The sequence below is a fragment of the Pseudorca crassidens genome, chromosome 19, assembly GCF_039906515.1.
Source record: "Pseudorca crassidens isolate mPseCra1 chromosome 19, mPseCra1.hap1, whole genome shotgun sequence".
In the NCBI taxonomy this organism is placed as follows: domain Eukaryota; kingdom Metazoa; phylum Chordata; class Mammalia; order Artiodactyla; family Delphinidae; genus Pseudorca; species Pseudorca crassidens.
In genome coordinates, this window is record NC_090314.1 from 4,150,325 (window position 1) to 4,167,520 (window position 17,196).

Here is a 17,196-nt window from a genome sequence, read left to right on the forward strand (position 1 = left end):
GCCTGTTTACAGATGAGAAAATGGAAGGCTGGAGAGGAGAAGTGATTTCTAAGGTCCTGTGGCTGAAAATGATCATGATCATATGCAATATTATCATGATCTGTAGAATGATAATGAGTCATATATAGTGATAATAGTAATATCATTCATATATTTACAAAATGTACATTCTATGTTTATGTACAGAGATCTCACCTCTACGGCACAGCTTCTTGGGCACTGAAGCAGAGGCTTTGCTATAACCATGTGGTGGCTCGCCTCCCGAGGGGTGTGCCCTGCTGTCTCTGCTGTAGCCCGGCTCTAACTGGGCCAGGCATGCACTAAGTTCTCAATATTTGCTGAGTGAGTGAATGGAGATGAAGTTCACCTAGCAAGGTGGCCAGGGCAGCTACAGGCAGCTGGACATGGAGAAACAATTGTAAATGCCCAGGAAACATTGACCATCCACTCGGCCAAGTGAAAGAATGGTTAGTGCCTGGTGTCGGTGGGGATGAGGGGAAAAGGGCACTCTTCACCTTTCTGGCAAGAATGTAAATTGGTACAAAAGTTCTGGGGAACAAAATTGTAAAAGGGCATATCCTTTGACCAAGCAAGTTCACTTCTAGAAATTTAGTAAGAGAAAATAATTTTAAAAAAATTTTTTAATGCATATTTTTACCAAAGTATAGTTGATTTACAATATTGTGTTAATTTCTGTCGTACAGCAAAGTGATTCAGTTATATATATATATATATATATATATATATATACACATTCTTTTTCGTATTCTTTTCCATTATGGTTTATCCCAGGATATTGAATACAGTTCCCTGTGCTATACAGTAGGACCTTGTTGTTTATCCATCCTATATATGATAGTTTGCCTTTGCTAATCCCAACCTCCCAGTCCATCCCTCCCCCACCCCCTCTCCCCCTTGGCAACCACAAGTTTGTTCTCTATGTCTGAGTCTATTTCATAGATACGTTCATTTGTGCCATATTTTAGATTCCACATGTAAGTGATGTCATATGGTATTTGTCTTTGAGAGAAAATACTTGAGCAACGGTGCAAAGACAGGTGTGTCTATTAGTCAAAAGTGCCCAGAATTGGAGATGGGTTAAAAATGTCATGGTACCTCCATATCACAACGGCTCACGGTAAGCGTGGCTGTAGTGAGAGGTTAGCACCTGTGTGCCAGGTGACAGCTCATTTGGATATCACCACAACCCTGTAAGGTGGAAGCTGTGGTCGTCCCCATCTTATAGGTGAGGAAGCCAGTGCAGAGGGGTAAAGGAGGTCACACACCCGGTGAGTAGAGGAAAAGGAACTTGGATACAGGCCGTCTGGTTCCTAAGTCTCTGCTCTTTACTCCATTGTACGTGCGATGATGACGTTGACCTAATTCATTAACATGAACCGTGTCCACAATAAACTGTTAAGTGGAGGGGCTTCCCTGCTGGCGCAGTGGTTAAGAATCTGCCTGTCAATGCACGGGAAACGGGTTCGAGCCCTGTTCCAGGAAGATCCCGTATGCTTCGGAGCAGCTAAGCCCTGTGCGCCACAACTACTGAGCCTGTGCTCTAAAGCCCGCGAGCCACAGTGACTGAGCCCACTTGCCACACCTACTGAAGCCCGCGTGCCTAGAGCCCGTGCTCCGCAACAGGAGAAGCCACCGCAATGAGAAGCCCGAGCACAGCAAGGAAGAGTAGCCCCCGCTCGCCTCAACTAGAGAAAGCCCGCACACAGCAACGAAGACCCGATGCAACCAAAAATAAATAAATTAAAAAATAATAAATAAATTGTTAAGTGGAATAGGGAGGTTAAAAAAAGTCAAATGCTTATCTCTCCATAGTGAGATAACGGCAAATATCTTTTAAATTTTTTCTTCATGTTTGTTTGAACTTTTTATAACATGTAAATATTACTCATCACGAAAGATAATGAAGCTTTTCTAATGGGGGGGGGGTTAAAAAAGGAGAAAATCCGGAGGATGAGGGAAAGAACACAATGTGGGAAACTTCCCAATTTCCCTGTCTAGTGAGCAGGCCCCTGGCCTCTGCAGCCTCCAATGGCCAGACAAGCTGCCATCCTCCTCCACTTGCAGGAAAACCAAAGCCTTGTTTATTCATTCCTGATGGCCAGAGACACGAAGGCGGAGAGGCAGCTGCAAAACTCACTGATTCCACGGAAAAGTCATTCCCACCCAGAATCTCCATGCAGCTGCTGATCTCAGTGCCCATTTTTCAGATGGGGAAACTGAAGTTCAGAGAGGTGCCTTCACCTGAGGTCATTTCTGCAAAGAGGAGGCTGGACGCAGACTGGGGGTTTCTGGCTTACCACTCCACTAAAAACCTTTATAAAACTATAGCAGGGCTTCCCTGATGACGCAGTGGTTGAGAGTCCGCCTGCCGATGCAGGGGACACGGGTTCGTGCCCCGGTCCGGAAAGATCCCACATGCCGTGGAGCGGCTGGGCCCGTGAGCCATGGCCGCTGAGCCTGCGCGTCCAGAGCCTGTGCTCTGCAACCGGAGAGGCCACAACGGTAAGAGGCCCGCGTACCGCAGGGGGAAAAAAAAACAAAAAACTGTAGCAAAGATGCTTTTCCTTCCTTTAAAAAAAGGTTGAAGGGAAATGTCTTAGGATCAGGTGTCTTGATTCATATTCTATGTGCAGCAGTTTGGCCCTTGAATATGGTCAATGAGGTGGTACAGGCAAACTGAGCACTTCAATAATATGCAGACCCTGTAAACCTCCAAGTGGGCAGGCGATTATCAAGCTTAGCAATAGGCTAACCACAACCGCATTAGAGTGAAACTGACCCCAGTCTTTAGATTCTGGTTTTGTTCCTTTCTTGCTCATTACCCATAGATGTGTATCAAGATATCTCCAAACTCAGCACCTTAATACAAATATTTATTATTATCTCTCAATCTTCTGTGGTTTGATTGGGCTCAGCTGGGTGGCTCTCATTTGGGGTCTCTCACAGAGTTGCAGTCAGGTAGTGACTGGGGCTGCAGCCACCAGTGGGTCATCTGGGCTGGATGTCCACCATGGCTCACTCCCATGGCCTAAACCCCAAGGATAAAGAGGAAGGGAGATGAGACATCAGCCTATGGAGGATTTCAAAAGAGTCTTTGGAGAATTGAAAGTGGATGGAGAAGTGGCATCTGGTATAATAGAGCAAGGGAAACTGTAAGCTAAGTGCCTCCAATGAGGAGAAACTGATTGATTGAGAAACTAACAATTTCATTGCCAAATGCTGGGAGCATGGTATGTGGGAGCTAGCTCATACTGGCTCAGCAGAGACGATTTTTAAATTATCAGGAATATTGTCCCTGTGTGGTGAAAATACTATACAATTCTGTGCTACTGCCCTCCTCCTTTCCATGGTGGGGGGTAATTCTGAGATCACCCATGGTACCGACATTTCTTGAGTACCACACTTGTGCCAGGTACTGTGCTGGGTACCTGCAAACAGGGATCAGCAAAAGAGACAAAGAACCTGCCCGTAGGGGCTTATAGTCTATAGGGGCGGGGGTGGGGATATTTATAAAATGACCATCCACATAAACACATAATTAGCGATCATGATAAGCCTAACGAAAGAAAAGTACTTTTTTTTTTTTGAGAAGGGGAGTGGTTTAGAGAAGGCTTAAAAATGACAATTGTGCTTAGACGTTTAAGTAGGAGTTAATGAGGGGCTAGGGCAGCAGGAGGAAAAGCATTCCCGGAGGCAGGAACAGCATGTGTACGTGCCCTACAGTTCAGGGATGGAGGAACAGGCTGGTGGGAAAGAACAACGACAAGTAAGCAAGGGGACAACACGCAGGCCCCTGGCTTCAGAGGTTGAAGGGAAGGAATTTACGGGCTCCGTAGCCCACTGCGGCGCGAGATTGCGTCTTCTGGGCTCCCATTGGCTCAACGGCCTGTCCTTGGAGCGAATCAGCGAGCTGAGAGGGATGAGTGGCCCTGATTGGTCAGGTCCAGTCACGTGCAACCTGGAGTGCTGGGTGGAGCCAACGCAGGTTGAAGCCAGGAGGTCGGGTGCGTCAGGGTTGGGTCTGCGCAAAAGCAGTGGGTGAAACCAAAGTCCACTTACCGAAGTAAGGGCATTCAGTTTTGTACCTGAGTCTGTCTGTGGGCTCACGGGGCTTGTTCTTCACAGAGGTATGATCCCGTGAAGCTGTCAGGCAAAGGAAATGTCTTAAATGACTCCATTTGAGTCCGGCCGCTTCTAGCTGGCCGTGCCACCTCTCACGAACGATTTCAAGACTCACTCTAGTGAAAAATCCAAAGCAGAACTGGAGCTGCGATGTGGTATAGGGTCTAGCTTAGTGCAGACCGTGATGCCAGACTGCCTGGGTTGAAGTTCTTGTCCATGTTTGTCCTTAGGCAAGTTATTGATATTTAACGTCAGGGTGTCAGTTCCCACAACTATTAAAATGGAGATAATAATAACACCTACCTCATAGTTCTGTGAGGATTAAATAAGTTACAGTTAATATATGTTAAGCACTTGGCCTGACACATGGTAAGTGCTCCATAAGTGTTTCTATTATTATGTTTTATATATGTATTAAACATACTTAAATATAAGGAACTCAGGCAAGCACCAATTCCTTACTTTGTGATAAAAGAAGAAAGAGCAACAAACAAATAATAGTAATAATAACAACTGAGGGTTTACTATGCACCAGAAACTGTTTTGGAAGCTCCGCAGGTGTTATTTTACTGAATCCTCACAGCAACCCCTGAGATGGGTGCTACTATCATCTCCATTTTTCAGCTGAGGAAATTGAGGCTCAGGGAGGTGAAGCGACATTGCCCAAAGTTACAGGCCAGTAAAGACTTGAACCCAGACATTTGTAATTCCAGACATCAAAGTCCGCAGTCGCGGGCTTCCCTGGTGGCACAGTGGTTAAGAATCCGCCTGCCAATGCAGGGGACACGGGTTCAAGCCCTGGTCTGGGAAGATCCCACATGCCGCGGAGCAACTAAGCCCGTGCGCCACAACCACTGAGCCTACGCTCTAGAGCCGGAGAGCCACAACTACTGAGCCAGCATGCCTAAAGCCCGTGCTCCGCAACAGACAAGCCACCGCAATGAGAAGCCCGCGCACCACAAGGAAGAGTAGCCCCCACTCACCGCAACTAGAGAAAGTCCGCGCGCAGCAACGAAGACCCAACGCATCCAAAAATAAATAAATAAATTTGTTTTTTAAAAAAAAGTCCGCCCTCGGGTTCTCGAGGCTCAGCCCCAGCCTCCCCGCCCCTCTCCCCGCCCCTCGCCCAGCCTGGCCCCACCCCTCCAGTCAGCCCCGCCCCACTCGTGGCCTCGCCCCGCCCATGGCCCCGCCCCTCATCCGGCCTGGTGTATTCCAGCTAGACTATAAGGCCCCGCGCCTCCCCTCTGTGGGCGCCTTCCCTGCCCCGCCCCTCACACGGATGGTCCCTGCCGAGGCCCCGCCCCACGTGCCCCGCCCCCTCTATCGGCCCCGCCCCCTTGAGCGGCCCCGCCCACAGGCGTCGCAGTCGCTGCGGACGCAGTTCTCGGGTTTGAGTCGCCATTTTGCTCTTGGAGAGGCCGCCGGTGCTCCGGCGCTTTCCTCATTCGGCAGCGGAGGCTGCGGCGGGGCCGGGGCTGGGGTCGGGGCCAGGTAGGCGGGCGGGAGCCGGCGACGGTGGTGGCGCGGCCGGCGGGCCGGCCCTGCGGGGCACAGGTGCAGGGGCGGGGGGCTCGGCGGGGATCCGGCCGCGCGCAGCCGTCAGTCTGGTCCGGTTCGTAGGCGTCCGCGGGCTTGGCGCGCGGCCCGTCCGGCCGTTACGGGACCTGCAGCTGCGGGCGGAAGCCCAGCCTCACGCGCAGACTGACATCCCTGGCGGTGCTGGGCTGGCCTTGCGGCGCGGGCCTTTCTGTTGCCCCGCGGAGCTTGAGTGAGGACAGGGATGTAGCTCTAAGGCTTTTTTCTGCTTTTAAATGGTTTCCAGCAGTACTGCACAGTGATGATACCGACTTTTACCACCTTTTATTAATATTGACGCGGTTTGGGTGTTTAGCTTTTGCAAGGAATGGGAAATTCGGGATGGGGATTTGGGGTGTGAGAAAATGTGATTTATAATGTTTAAAACTGTTCCATGCACAAATGTAAGTGATTCACCCACATTATTGAACCCCACGAAGTCCTACCCTTCTTGTCCATATTCCTATCCCGACCTCGTCTGTACCGTTATTACCCAGCTTGGGTTGGAGGAGATGCAGTTCTGCTCTTACTCAACGTAAGCACTTTCGTACAGTCCCGGATATTTACCGTTTTTATTGTATTGAATGTATATTCAGAGTTTTACTTAATTACCCCATTATGTAACTTTTGCATATGTTCAGTGTTCCTCCTCTTAGAAAAACCATGCAGTGACCATCATTGAGCTTTTCCTTTCCGTAAGATAAATTCTCCAAAGGGGAAATACTGAATCAGAGTTATGTGTTCTTTCTTTGACACGTGATATAAATTGTTTTCCAAACAAGGCGTGTTTACTACGCACATTTTTCTAAATCTGGGTGTTTGTCGGGCTTGCCCCCTGAAATGCGGGGTGTCAGGTCACTCTCCGTGGTGTTGGGAGACTGCTGCTTCCAGGTGGGCAGCCTTGAGGAGATGTCTTCATCTTCAAGCGTCACTTATCCCGTGTCTCAAAGGGGACTTGTAGTACCTGTTTTATTGAGTTGTCATAAGAATTCAGAGCGCTCAGAAAATGGTATTTAGCCGAAAGAAAACAGTCTGATGAAGAGATAGCCAGGTACCTGGGGTCATAGAGGCCTGGAGGATTAATTACATCTAGGCTTTACCCTTCTAATTCTCTTCAGTACTGACTCCCAAAAAGCAAATTTTCTTTGAGTGAGGTACATCACTAATAAAAATAATAATTCTTTATACTTTCTGACACCTTTTAGTTTGCAGACTTCTTTCAACTCCATGTGTTAATCATTGCAACTCAGTGAGGTCAGGCTTTATTCCACAAACATTTGTTATTTGACGAACATTTGTTAAGCCTCTCCCTCTGCCAGGTACTATGCTAGGCCCTGGGTGTACAGCAGAGAAAATAATAGTGGAAAAAATCTCTGCTGTCCTGGACCTTAAATTCTGGTGAGGGAAGCTGTTTTTTTTTTTTTAGGGAAGCTGTTTTTAACCGAGCATGTATCTCTGCTGTCGGGAAGGGGAAGGCCAAGGACTCGTAGCTGGTAACCAGGGGAGGCAGGTCAGGTCTTCACGCTGTGACTCCAGCTGTCAGCACACGCGCTAGATGGAAAGCAACCCACTTTGCTGCCAGCCTTACTCATCTGAGATGTGCATGAGTCGTTTTGAAACGACTGCCAGCACTTGCAAAGCGAGTGGTCTTTCAGAGTGGTTTCCTTCATGAGACTTTTCGTAAGGTTCTGAGATTCTCTGAAAAGGCTGTGGTTTCATGTGTTGTATATAATTCTCACACATTCTAGAGTGAATTTAGGATAAAGGTAAAAGCAACTGTAGTTTATGGGGGGAAAATGGGAATGTTCTCTTTACTCTCCATTTCACACTATAGCCTTGTAGTAATGAGCCTTCTGCCAGCCCCATGCTGGTGACTATCTTATTTACGAGGAGAATCTTTAAAACTCTTTTCTTAAAGCTTGGTAAAGAGCACAACTTGAATTTCCAATAGGAAAAGGAGAACTAAAACTAGCAACTAGTTTTATTGTTTGACCGACTTGTGAGATGGGTAGTCACAGAACATGACTATACTGATGACTGTTTCCAAAGGGACTCTCAGCCTGTGCCATTTTGAGGTCTTAGGTTAGGTTTCCATTATTGAAACCTGGTATCTGGAGACTGAAACCCTAGAGACCATAGTCAGTGATGAAGGACATGTAAACCATGACCATTAATGAAAGGTTCCAGGAAAAGAGAATACACAGAGGCAAGAGAGCCATCTTGAGATAGGTCGAGGACTGCCCTGGGGAGAAGGAATTTGGGGTTTCCCGTAAATCTTCAAAGAAAGGACAAGGCTCAGGATGGGGAGGCTGCTGGGAGAGGAATCTGCGTGTTCTAAGGCTGGACCCTCAGGATGTGGGCATCAGGCCCGGGGCTGTTCAGGTATGTGGAGTGGCTCCTTGGTAGGAGTCCTAGACATGGACTGAGTTACTTCCAAGATCTCTTCCTTCCCCTCAGATAGTTTGATTCTCAGTGTTCTCTCAAGAACGTCCTCTCAAGAACACTGTTGTCCTTTAAGAAGCTTCTTAATTTGAAGGTTAGGGGATGTAGAAAAGTGGCCATCCCATGCATATTATGTACTCGTTCGGTAGATAACCAAAATATTAACAAGTTGACTCATCAGAGCTTCCATTTACCATGCGTATCCTGTGTGTGGGGCACTGTGTTAAGTGCCGTACAGGAACTAATCTTACAGTGACCCTGTAAGGTCAGTATTCGCAGTTGCATGGATGAGGGGGCGGAAGCTGAGAGTGACTAATTTATGCGAGGCCTCACAGTGAGTTACGGGGAAGTAGGAGCTGAGATGCAAACCTGGGTTTGACTCCAAAGCCTGTATTCATAACTACAGGAGAATGAGTTTTATTTTTGTTGTGGTTTCCTTTTCCAGACTCTGTTCCTAAACACAGGCATAGAAGAGTTGAGAGGTGGTGTTAGAAGACACCTAGGATCTCCTCCGATTCTGAGTGTTGATGGTTAAATATTATTTCTTTGCTTTGCACCAGTCACCCTGCCCCACGCTATGCTGTAAAGCTGGCTCGGCACACTTTTTCTGTAGAGGGCCAGGTAATATTTTAGGCTTTGCAGCCCGTACTGAACTCTACCACTGCATCCACAGACAACTTGTTGACAGGGAGCGTGGCTGTGTTCCAGTGAGCATGGCTGTGTTCCAATACAGTTTTATTTACAGAAATAACCTGTTTTGGCCCGTGGGCTGTACTTTGCCGATCACCTGCTCCAAAGCCACTTTCCACGGTACACACCAATGATCCTTCTTGGTCTCCTTAGGGCTTTGGCCAGCTGTTCATACATTTCTGTTTGTAATTCATAGGCTTTAGGTCAAGTGCATTGGGGTGGCCTGTGTTTCCCATTGAGCGATGCCTCTGAGGAGGAAATGTGCTCTCCTAGCCTGCGTGGGGGACCGTGAGTGACCCACTGGCCCCCACTGGCGGTTACTGCAGAGAGAGACACACACATGCATAAGGAGGCCTCTTTGGGTTGGTGACCTGCTGAGTGTGGCGTGCCTGCACCAGGGAACACTGGCAGCAGTTAAAAAGGACATGATGGGTCTGTACTTTCTACCTGGGCTCTTAAAATATATTGCTTTTTAAAAAAGCAGATTATGAGTAGATTTGTACGATGATCCCTTTTATGTTAGAAATGATTTTTTATATGTATTTTTTATGGGGATCACATGTGTGAATGTGTAACAGCCTGATGGTATCTCTTTCAAACTAATAATAAGAACTGTCAGGTCCAAGGACGTGGGTGGGAAGGAGCCTGGGATCGGAGCTAGTGACATTAGCCTAAACCCTCGTTTCAGTTTTTTTTACAAGGAGAATGTATTTGTTTATTGTGTAATTAAAAGTTAAGAATAGGGGCTTCCCTGGTGGCACAGTGGTTGAGAGTCCGCCTGCCGATGCAGGGGACACGGGTTCGTGCCCCGGTCCGGGAGGATCCCACATGCCGTGGAGCGGCTGGGCCCCATGAGCCATGGCCACTGAGCCTGCGCATCCGGAGCCTGTGCTCCGTAATGGGAGAGGCCACAATAGTGAGAGGCCTGCGTACCGCAAAAAAAAAAAAAAAAAAAAGTTAAGAATAACAAATAAGATAATTGGCTTCAGCCTTTTGCTCCTGTCCACCAGCCTTCCCAGAGCCACCCACGTAAACATATGACTGGGGAAATGCAGTGGGCTTGCTGGGAAGGCGCCTCTGTCCCCGAAGGCCTAGTGGATTGTTGCTCCTGCATCTAACCCGTGCCTGCCTTTCTCCATAAGGACACTCAGCCCAGAGAGTGCCCAGAGGAGGAGGAGAGCATGGAGGGTTCTGATGACCTGTAGGACAGGCTCTTTCTTTTCTTTTTTTTTTTTTTTTTTGTGGTACGCGGGCCTTTCACTGTTGTGGCCTCTCCCGTTGCGGAGCGCAGGCTCAGCGGCCATGGCTCACGGGCCCAGCCACTCCGTGGCATGTGGGATCCTCCCAGACTGGGGCACGAACCTGTGTCCCCTGCATCGGCAGGCGAACTCTCAACCACTGCGCCACCAGGGAAGCCCAGGCCAGGCTCTTTCTGTCTGTGCCCTGCTGCTGGTCAGTTGCATGGCTGAGTCACTTTCCTTCAAGGTTATTGTTACCTGGTCAACCTTGTGTTCCAGTTGAGGAAAAATGCAGATGACAAGGTCAGGCTTAGACAGGACCTGGGGCACCTGCAAGGCCAGGGGGAGGTTTCATGGTGAACAGGCATTACAAGGAAAGCTGGGCATGGACGGGTTTTTTATTCATTGTTAAGGATCAGTCAGTCCTTGTCCTTGCTAATGGCTTTGCCATTTTTCTGTGTGTTAATCCAGGAGGAATTTTGTTGTCAGAGACTAAAAGGAGGTTGTCGTAATTGACTTTAAGCAGCAAACAGTAAAACACTGAGCTCTTCAGCTCCACCTTTCTTGTAAGTTTATCATTTATTCCCAGTGGTCATGAAAATAATTGAGTCATGTGATAGCATCTTTCCATAAATTTGGGACCCTAAAACTCAATAGACTTTCTATTTGTCTATATACATGTTTAATATAAAAGACTCCATCATGGTAAAAACTAATTTCCTTCAGCTTAAGTCACTTGCTATTAAAAAATTTTCTGGTGTATTTCATATCACATGACAGTTCTTAATATATTTTGTATCTTTCCAGGCTCTGAGAATTGGAAAACCAAGAAGGTTTTGATGTTTTGTGTGGCGCCACCTGAATCAGAAGCCAAGATGAACATAACCAAAGGGGGTCTGGTGTTGTTTTCGGCAAATTCTAATTCATCATGTATGGAGCTTTCAAAGAAGATCGCTGAGTGAGTATAATCATAGTATTAAAATCTGTACTCATTACGTGGTGTTTTACATTTGATAAACGGATTGGCACTGATTGTTAAATTTGAAAGCAGATATTTTATAGTTAAGCTGCTCATCATCTGTGTATTAAAGGCTCACCTTCTTGTAAACTGTTGTCACTCCTACACGTTCTTTCAGCAGACATTTATTGAGTGACTCCTGAGTGCCAGAGATTGTGTTAGGTGCTACATATGTATAGAATTATTTGAGTATAAAGAACAATGAAGGGTATATACTATATGAAGATACTTTATAGATTACAGTTCAGTATAATTTTAGTTATTTATTAAATAAATATTGAACCCCTACTGTGTACCAGACCTTGATCTAGATACTGGGGAGTAACAGTGAAGAAGCCAGTCAGAACCCTCCCTTCTTTGGTAGAGGGGCCAGGCAAGAAGCGAGTCAGCCAAACAAACAAACAGGATCACTTCCGATGGTGGTAAAGCGGGGAGAACGGAGAGGCAAGGGCAGGTTGTTCTGTCTTAGGGAGCCCAGGACCCTGGAGAACCAGGACAGCGTTGAGAGGCCTTCTTGGGTTGGCATAGGGTGGGGATGTGATGAGTTAGGTGACCGAACAATTCTATGTCCACTTTAAATCTCGTAATAGGAATACCTCTATTTTAAAACATTTGTATTATTTTTATCAATTTCTAAATCATCCTTAATAGTAAAGCGGTTGCATCTGTTCTGTTACTTTTTCAGCGTTTTCCGTCTTTCTCTTCTCTAGGCGGCTGGGGGTGGAGATGGGCAAAGTGCAGGTTTACCAGGAGCCTGACAGAGGTGAGTGATCCTGTGCTTTCGTGACGGTGGCCTTTTTGTGGTACATGCCATGCTGGCCCAGTCCCCCATCCTCCGTAGCTGAAACCGTCGGCCTCAGTGTCCAGTTAATTCTGCCAGCAGAAAGACAGGCAGGCAAGGTGGGTGAGCGCGGTGTTCCCACTAATACCAGCTCGATAGGGAATTCTGGGGCAGTCACATCTGGGGGCTTAAAGTCTAGTCCTTAGACGTCATCCGATAACTGTGTGGGTGCATGAACAAGCTGTTCACCTGAAGGAAGCATAAGCGCAGCGCTTGGTTGAATCCGTCCCCTTAGGCGGGGGGCGTATGCCCTGTGTAGCCACAGTATCAGGTGGTGGGTGTTCTTTTCCCCAATGTGCACTGCCTTGGGCTAGACTCCATGATGTCATGTCAGGAAGTGCTTTTTGCTAACTGATTTATGATGTTGTATAAACACCTCAAGTTGTGAAAATCACATGTTATTTAGCCTTTGTACTTTCTGTAGAAATGGCGGATGTTTAAAGTTATTCTAGCAGGAGCGACAGATTACCTGCATAGGTGTGAGAGTCAGACAACTTCTCCTTGGCAAGTTATTTTAGCTGTCTAAACTGCAAATAATTCGGGCTGTTCTGAGGATTAAGTGGGATAATTTGTGTGCCCAACACAGTTTTTGGCACATAGTAGGCACTCAGTAAACACTTGTTCCCTCTCCTTTTCCACTGCAGGATTTTGTCTAATACTTAAATATTAGAGAACTTACAAGACACTTAGATGAAAAGGCACAAATTTCCTCTTCCCCTATTTATTTCTTCATTACTGCCTCCTCTTCCCTGTCTCCCAATATCCCCCATGTGGCTTCAGTGGGAAAAAAGTATAATTGAGGGAAATATACAGGGAGTTTGGAGAAGATTTTGCTGCTAAAGGAATTGGATGACGTCCTTTGTCTAGTGTAGAAGGGGGGCTGAGGGAGGCTGGTGGCGGAAGACTCAGGAGGAGCCTGTCCACCCTCCGGGTTCATGAACGAGGGGAAGGAAGCAGGGAACTAACGTCTCTAGAGTCCTTACCATTACCAGGTACTGAGGAACTGAGTTCAGGGGTGACGTTAGGATTAAGGCCCCAGAGGGAACAGAGTCGGGATTCAAAGCTCAATCTCCCTGTCTCTAAGGCTCGTTTTCTTTCCATGGTGCCACACTTTTTTGTAAACATGTACTCTATTTTTTCCAACATTTCTAATGAAAATGTTCAAACCTGTAAAAAATGTGAAAGAGTAGTGCCATGAATACCCATATGAATGAGTACCACCCAGTTTCAGCAGGTGACACTTTGCTGTATGAATGTGTGTTTGTGGGACCATTTGGAACTGAGTTGCAGACATTGACACTTAACCCCTGAATACTTGACCATGTGTCTCCTAAGGAGGACTTTCTCCCCTGTAGATACGCTACCATTGTCACATTAAAGAGATTAATGATAATTCTCTATCATCTAATAGCTAATGTACGTTCTAATTTTCCTAGTTGTCCTAGCTGGTTTTTGTTTTTGTTTTTATAAATTTATTTGTTTTTTTATTTTTGGCTGCGTGGGGTCTTTGTTGCGGTGTGCAGGCTTCTCACTGTGGTGGCTTCTCTTCTCTTGTTGCGGAGCACAGGCTCTAGGCACATGGGCTCAGTAGTTGTGGCTTGCAAGCTGTAGAAGCACAGGCTCAGTAGTTGTGGCACGTGGGCTCAGTAGTTGTGGCTTGCGGGCTCTAGAGCGCAGGCTCAGTAGTTGTGGCGCACGGGCTTAGTTGCTCCATGGCATGTGGGATCTTCCTGGACCAGGGCTCGAACCCGTGTCCCCTGCATTGGTAGGCGGATTCTTAACCACTGAGCCACCAGGGAAGTCCCTTTTGTTTGTTTTTTAAACCAGGATTCTTGGTTCAAGTGAGGTGTTTTTTTTTGTTTTTTGTTTTTGTTGTTGTTGTTTGTTTGTTTGTTTTTGCTGTATGCGGGCCTCTCACTGTTGTGGCCTCTCCCGTTGCGGAGCACAGGCTCCGGATGCGCAGGCTCAGCGGCCATGGCTCACGGGCCCAGCTGCTCTGCGTCATGTGGGATCTTCCCGGACCGGGGCATGAACCCGTGTCCCTCGCATCGGCAGGTGGACTCCCAACCACTGCACCACCAGGGAAGCCCAAGTGACGTGTTTTTTATATCTCTTTATTCTCTTCTAGACTAGGGCAGTCCCTTCACCTTTTCTTTTTTTTCCCCACAGCACTGACTTTTTGAAGAGTTTGTCCTGTGGAATTTCCCACTCTGGATTTGTCTAATTGTTTCCTTGTGGCTGATCACAAGTTTTTTGAGAGTAGGGATACTGGGCCTTATTTATCTTTACTTTCACAATGTTATTCTAACGTTTGTGCCTAATAGGTTCTTAATTGTTGCTGGTTGAATGAATGAGTCTATCATTTCCTGTAAGGATATGGGGCTCAGAGCAGCCCCAGCACTCGCTGTTTATGTATAGGAAGTGAGGAGGGGATATTTTCTTGTTTTAAGTGACAAGTGTGATTCCTTCTTAAGCATAACTTAACATGTTTAAAGTTATACGACTTAACATGTTAAGTCGTATAACTTAACATGTTTAAAAGGTGTGATTAATCGAACTGTGTTCGTTATCCTTCATAGAACTGAAAACCTAGTGAGTGTTGAAACAGTTCCAGTTTCCATATTTTACAATATTGGGGAATGCTGCAGGGTTTTTTTGGTGTGTTTTTTAAAGTTATGTGCCTTGTTCACCCTTCTCTTTTCCCCTTCTCCTGCCAGAAACAAGAGTACAAATTCAAGAGTCTGTGAGGGGGAAAGATGTTTTCATCATCCAAACTGTTTCAAAGTGAGTACCTTATCCAACAGAAATGTTGCTTTCTGGTCTCTGTTTGGGCATGAATGTTTAGAATAATGAGAGTTGCCTAGACAGGGAGAATTACGATTGTTTTAAAATTGCCATGATCTCACTCTGCTAATTTTTCTGACATAGCTGCTGACGTTTTTTGTGTTCTTTCAGTGTTCTCAAGGGTGGGAATAACCAAGTTTTGGGGTGGAGGCGCTTAACGATAAGAGAGCCCATTACGTTTGCTCTCAGTAGCCGGAATTTCATAAAATTTGTAGGGAAGCTCTTCTAGTTCCAAAAAAGAAAACAGGCGAGAGGAGAGGAATTTGCTTACTTGGGGTTCTTAAAGCTTTTCCTGCAGATAATTTAAACGTACTGTCCTGTTGCATAAATTAAAGGAGCTGAGAAGATAGACGGTGTGTTGAAGGCATGTGTGTTCCTGTCTCCTGTGACATTTGATAGCCGCGTGTTCTGGAAATGGTTGAGGTCACAAATGTGTACGCTGGGGATAGAAGATTCAGTGCAGCGAGGGTGTCTGCACCACTCTTCGATCAAATGCCACTCTGTCCACAGGTGTCCCTCAAGGCCTCTATAGATGAAATTTTTAACTCAGTACAATTTTTAATAATGTCTAGAAATCGGTTTGTGTAGTGCAACAGTTTTTAGCCTAGAGATTCCAAAAATTGCCGCAAGCTAAATTTGTGGTTACATGTAAAGCAAATACCAAAGAAAGTGAAGATGAGCCAAACTTTGGGAGAATTTAGACTTGGAACACATGACCTTTCACCTAAAGTTTGAACATCTCTGTCCTGGTCTTTGGTTCATGGGGATGAAATCTCGAAGCCACCTGACTCCTCTGGCAGGAGGAGCGAAGGTGCCCTGTCATTGCATCCCATTGCCCTGGAGCGCAAGTGTGCGGGCCTTTGCGGGGGGCCTTTGCGGCGGGGCCCTGGCTTCATGTCTTCCCTCCGCTTAGGACCCTCAGCAGGGCTGGGCTGTGGGGACGAGAGTTCGTGCTGCCCCTGCTGCCGCTCTCTTTCCCAGGCCAGACGTCAGGCTGGTAGAGCGCTCTCCATGCCCACGCCCTCATCAAGGAGGGGAAAGTGCAGAGCGCAGAAGAGCTGACTTCCTTCTGGCTCCCGGGTGTTTGCAGTACTTTATACCTTCCATTTCTTTCCATTCATTCATTCATTCCTTCCTTTACATTTATTTTTGGACATTTCGATACTCTTTTCATTCTGCCCCTGCCTCTCGTCAGTTTCTTATTCCTCTAGCCAAAACCATTCCCTTGGCTTCCCTGGTGGCGCAGTGGTTGAGAGTCCGCCTGCCGATGCAGGGGACACGGGTTCGTGCCCCGGTCCGGGAAGATCCCACATGCCGCGGAGCGGCTGGGCCCGTGAGCCATGGCCGCTGAGCCTGCGCGTCCGGAGCCTGTGCTCCGCGACGGGAGAGGCCACAACAGTGAGAGGCCCGCGTACCGCAAAACAAAAAACCATTCCCTTAATTTTCTCTACATGCCTCATTTTGGAGTGCTCCAGACTGTGCCATAGGCTTGTCTTGTCCAGGTTGCAGGAAGCTTAGATATTGTGTTCTTTAAGAAACAGTTAACACTGAGATTTGGTGTCGTCAGATACACCTTGTACCTTGTCTTAGTGTGGACTGGTGGTAGGCACTAAAAGTATAAGAAAAATTTTAAATTAAGAAAATTCTGTTCATTAACTTAACTTTTCCTGTAATTCAGACAAGTTATTATTTGAATTTAGTGATGGAAAGCCTTGTACCAGTTCACAGAAAAATGGTGTTCCTGGGAGTATAGTTTGGGACCTTGGTGTAACTTTACATCCGCTGTTGGTTCCCCTACTCTTACCCCCGACACAGAATGCTTTCTGAAAGGCGACTTTAACTCCTCCCATGTCAGGCTTGTTGTTTGGTATCAACAGAGAACCTACTCACCCAAATGTTCCGTGTTTCCCTCACTCTTGCACGCAGTCGCTCATTCACAGACATTTACTGAATGTCTGTTATGTGCCAGCCACTGTTACAGGTGTGTGAGATGCGCGAAGGATTAAAATAGTTCACAGATCCTTTGTCCTCATGGAGCCTGTGTTCTAGGACATGCAGGTAACATAATGAATAAGTAGACCAAACCAAAACAGCCTGGCAAGGAGTCGGACGTGACGATGGTAAAGGATGGAGAGAGGGCAGGCTGGGGAGGTGACATCTGACAAACACTGGAAGAAGGTGCCAGCTGGCGACGAGGGCACTCCAGGCAGGGGCAGGGAGCCCTGAGGCGAAGGCCCTCAGGTCGGCGTGAGGACTGGCATGAGGGGAGGGCACGGAGGAGGAGTGCAGGGCAGAGCTGGCGGGGGCCAGACCCTGAAGGGGCCTCGGGAGCTGTTGCAGGGCCTTGACGTCTGCGGGAAACCATCGCTGGCTCCTGAGCAGAGTGCATGATCTGCCTTTGA

At 47.2% G+C, this 17,196-nt stretch overlaps 1 protein-coding gene and 1 long non-coding RNA gene across 8 annotated transcripts in view; one reads left to right on the forward strand and one right to left on the reverse strand.

Annotated features, from left to right (window-relative positions):
- Positions 1-2,878: 2,878 nt before the first annotated feature.
- Positions 2,879-5,240, reverse strand: LOC137212786 (uncharacterized). The gene is made up of 3 exons (XR_010937621.1): positions 5,127-5,240; positions 4,081-4,164; positions 2,879-3,049 (listed from the first exon to the last, which is right to left on the reverse strand). It is a non-coding gene; the product is annotated as an uncharacterized lncRNA (long non-coding RNA).
- A 258-nt stretch (positions 5,241-5,498) lies between these two features.
- PRPSAP2 (phosphoribosyl pyrophosphate synthetase associated protein 2) overlaps positions 5,499-17,196 on the forward strand; it is a 39,080-nt gene continuing 27,382 nt past the window's right edge. For 2 of the 7 annotated variants that reach the window (XR_010937636.1, XM_067716728.1), the window contains exons 1-5: positions 5,499-5,637; positions 10,563-10,657; positions 10,899-11,049; positions 11,820-11,872; positions 14,668-14,734. Coding sequence is in view for 5 of the 7 variants with exons in the window: in XM_067716728.1 (XP_067572829.1) it covers positions 10,931-11,049; positions 11,820-11,872; positions 14,668-14,734 (239 nt within the window). In the remaining 2 variants the exon portion in view is untranslated. Of the gene's footprint in view, positions 5,638-5,759; positions 6,257-9,049; positions 9,286-10,562; positions 10,658-10,898; positions 11,050-11,794; positions 11,873-12,430; positions 12,455-14,667; positions 14,735-17,196 lie in introns of those variants that run through there. The other 5 variants (XM_067716732.1, XM_067716729.1, XM_067716730.1 and 2 more) reach the window with 5 other exon arrangements.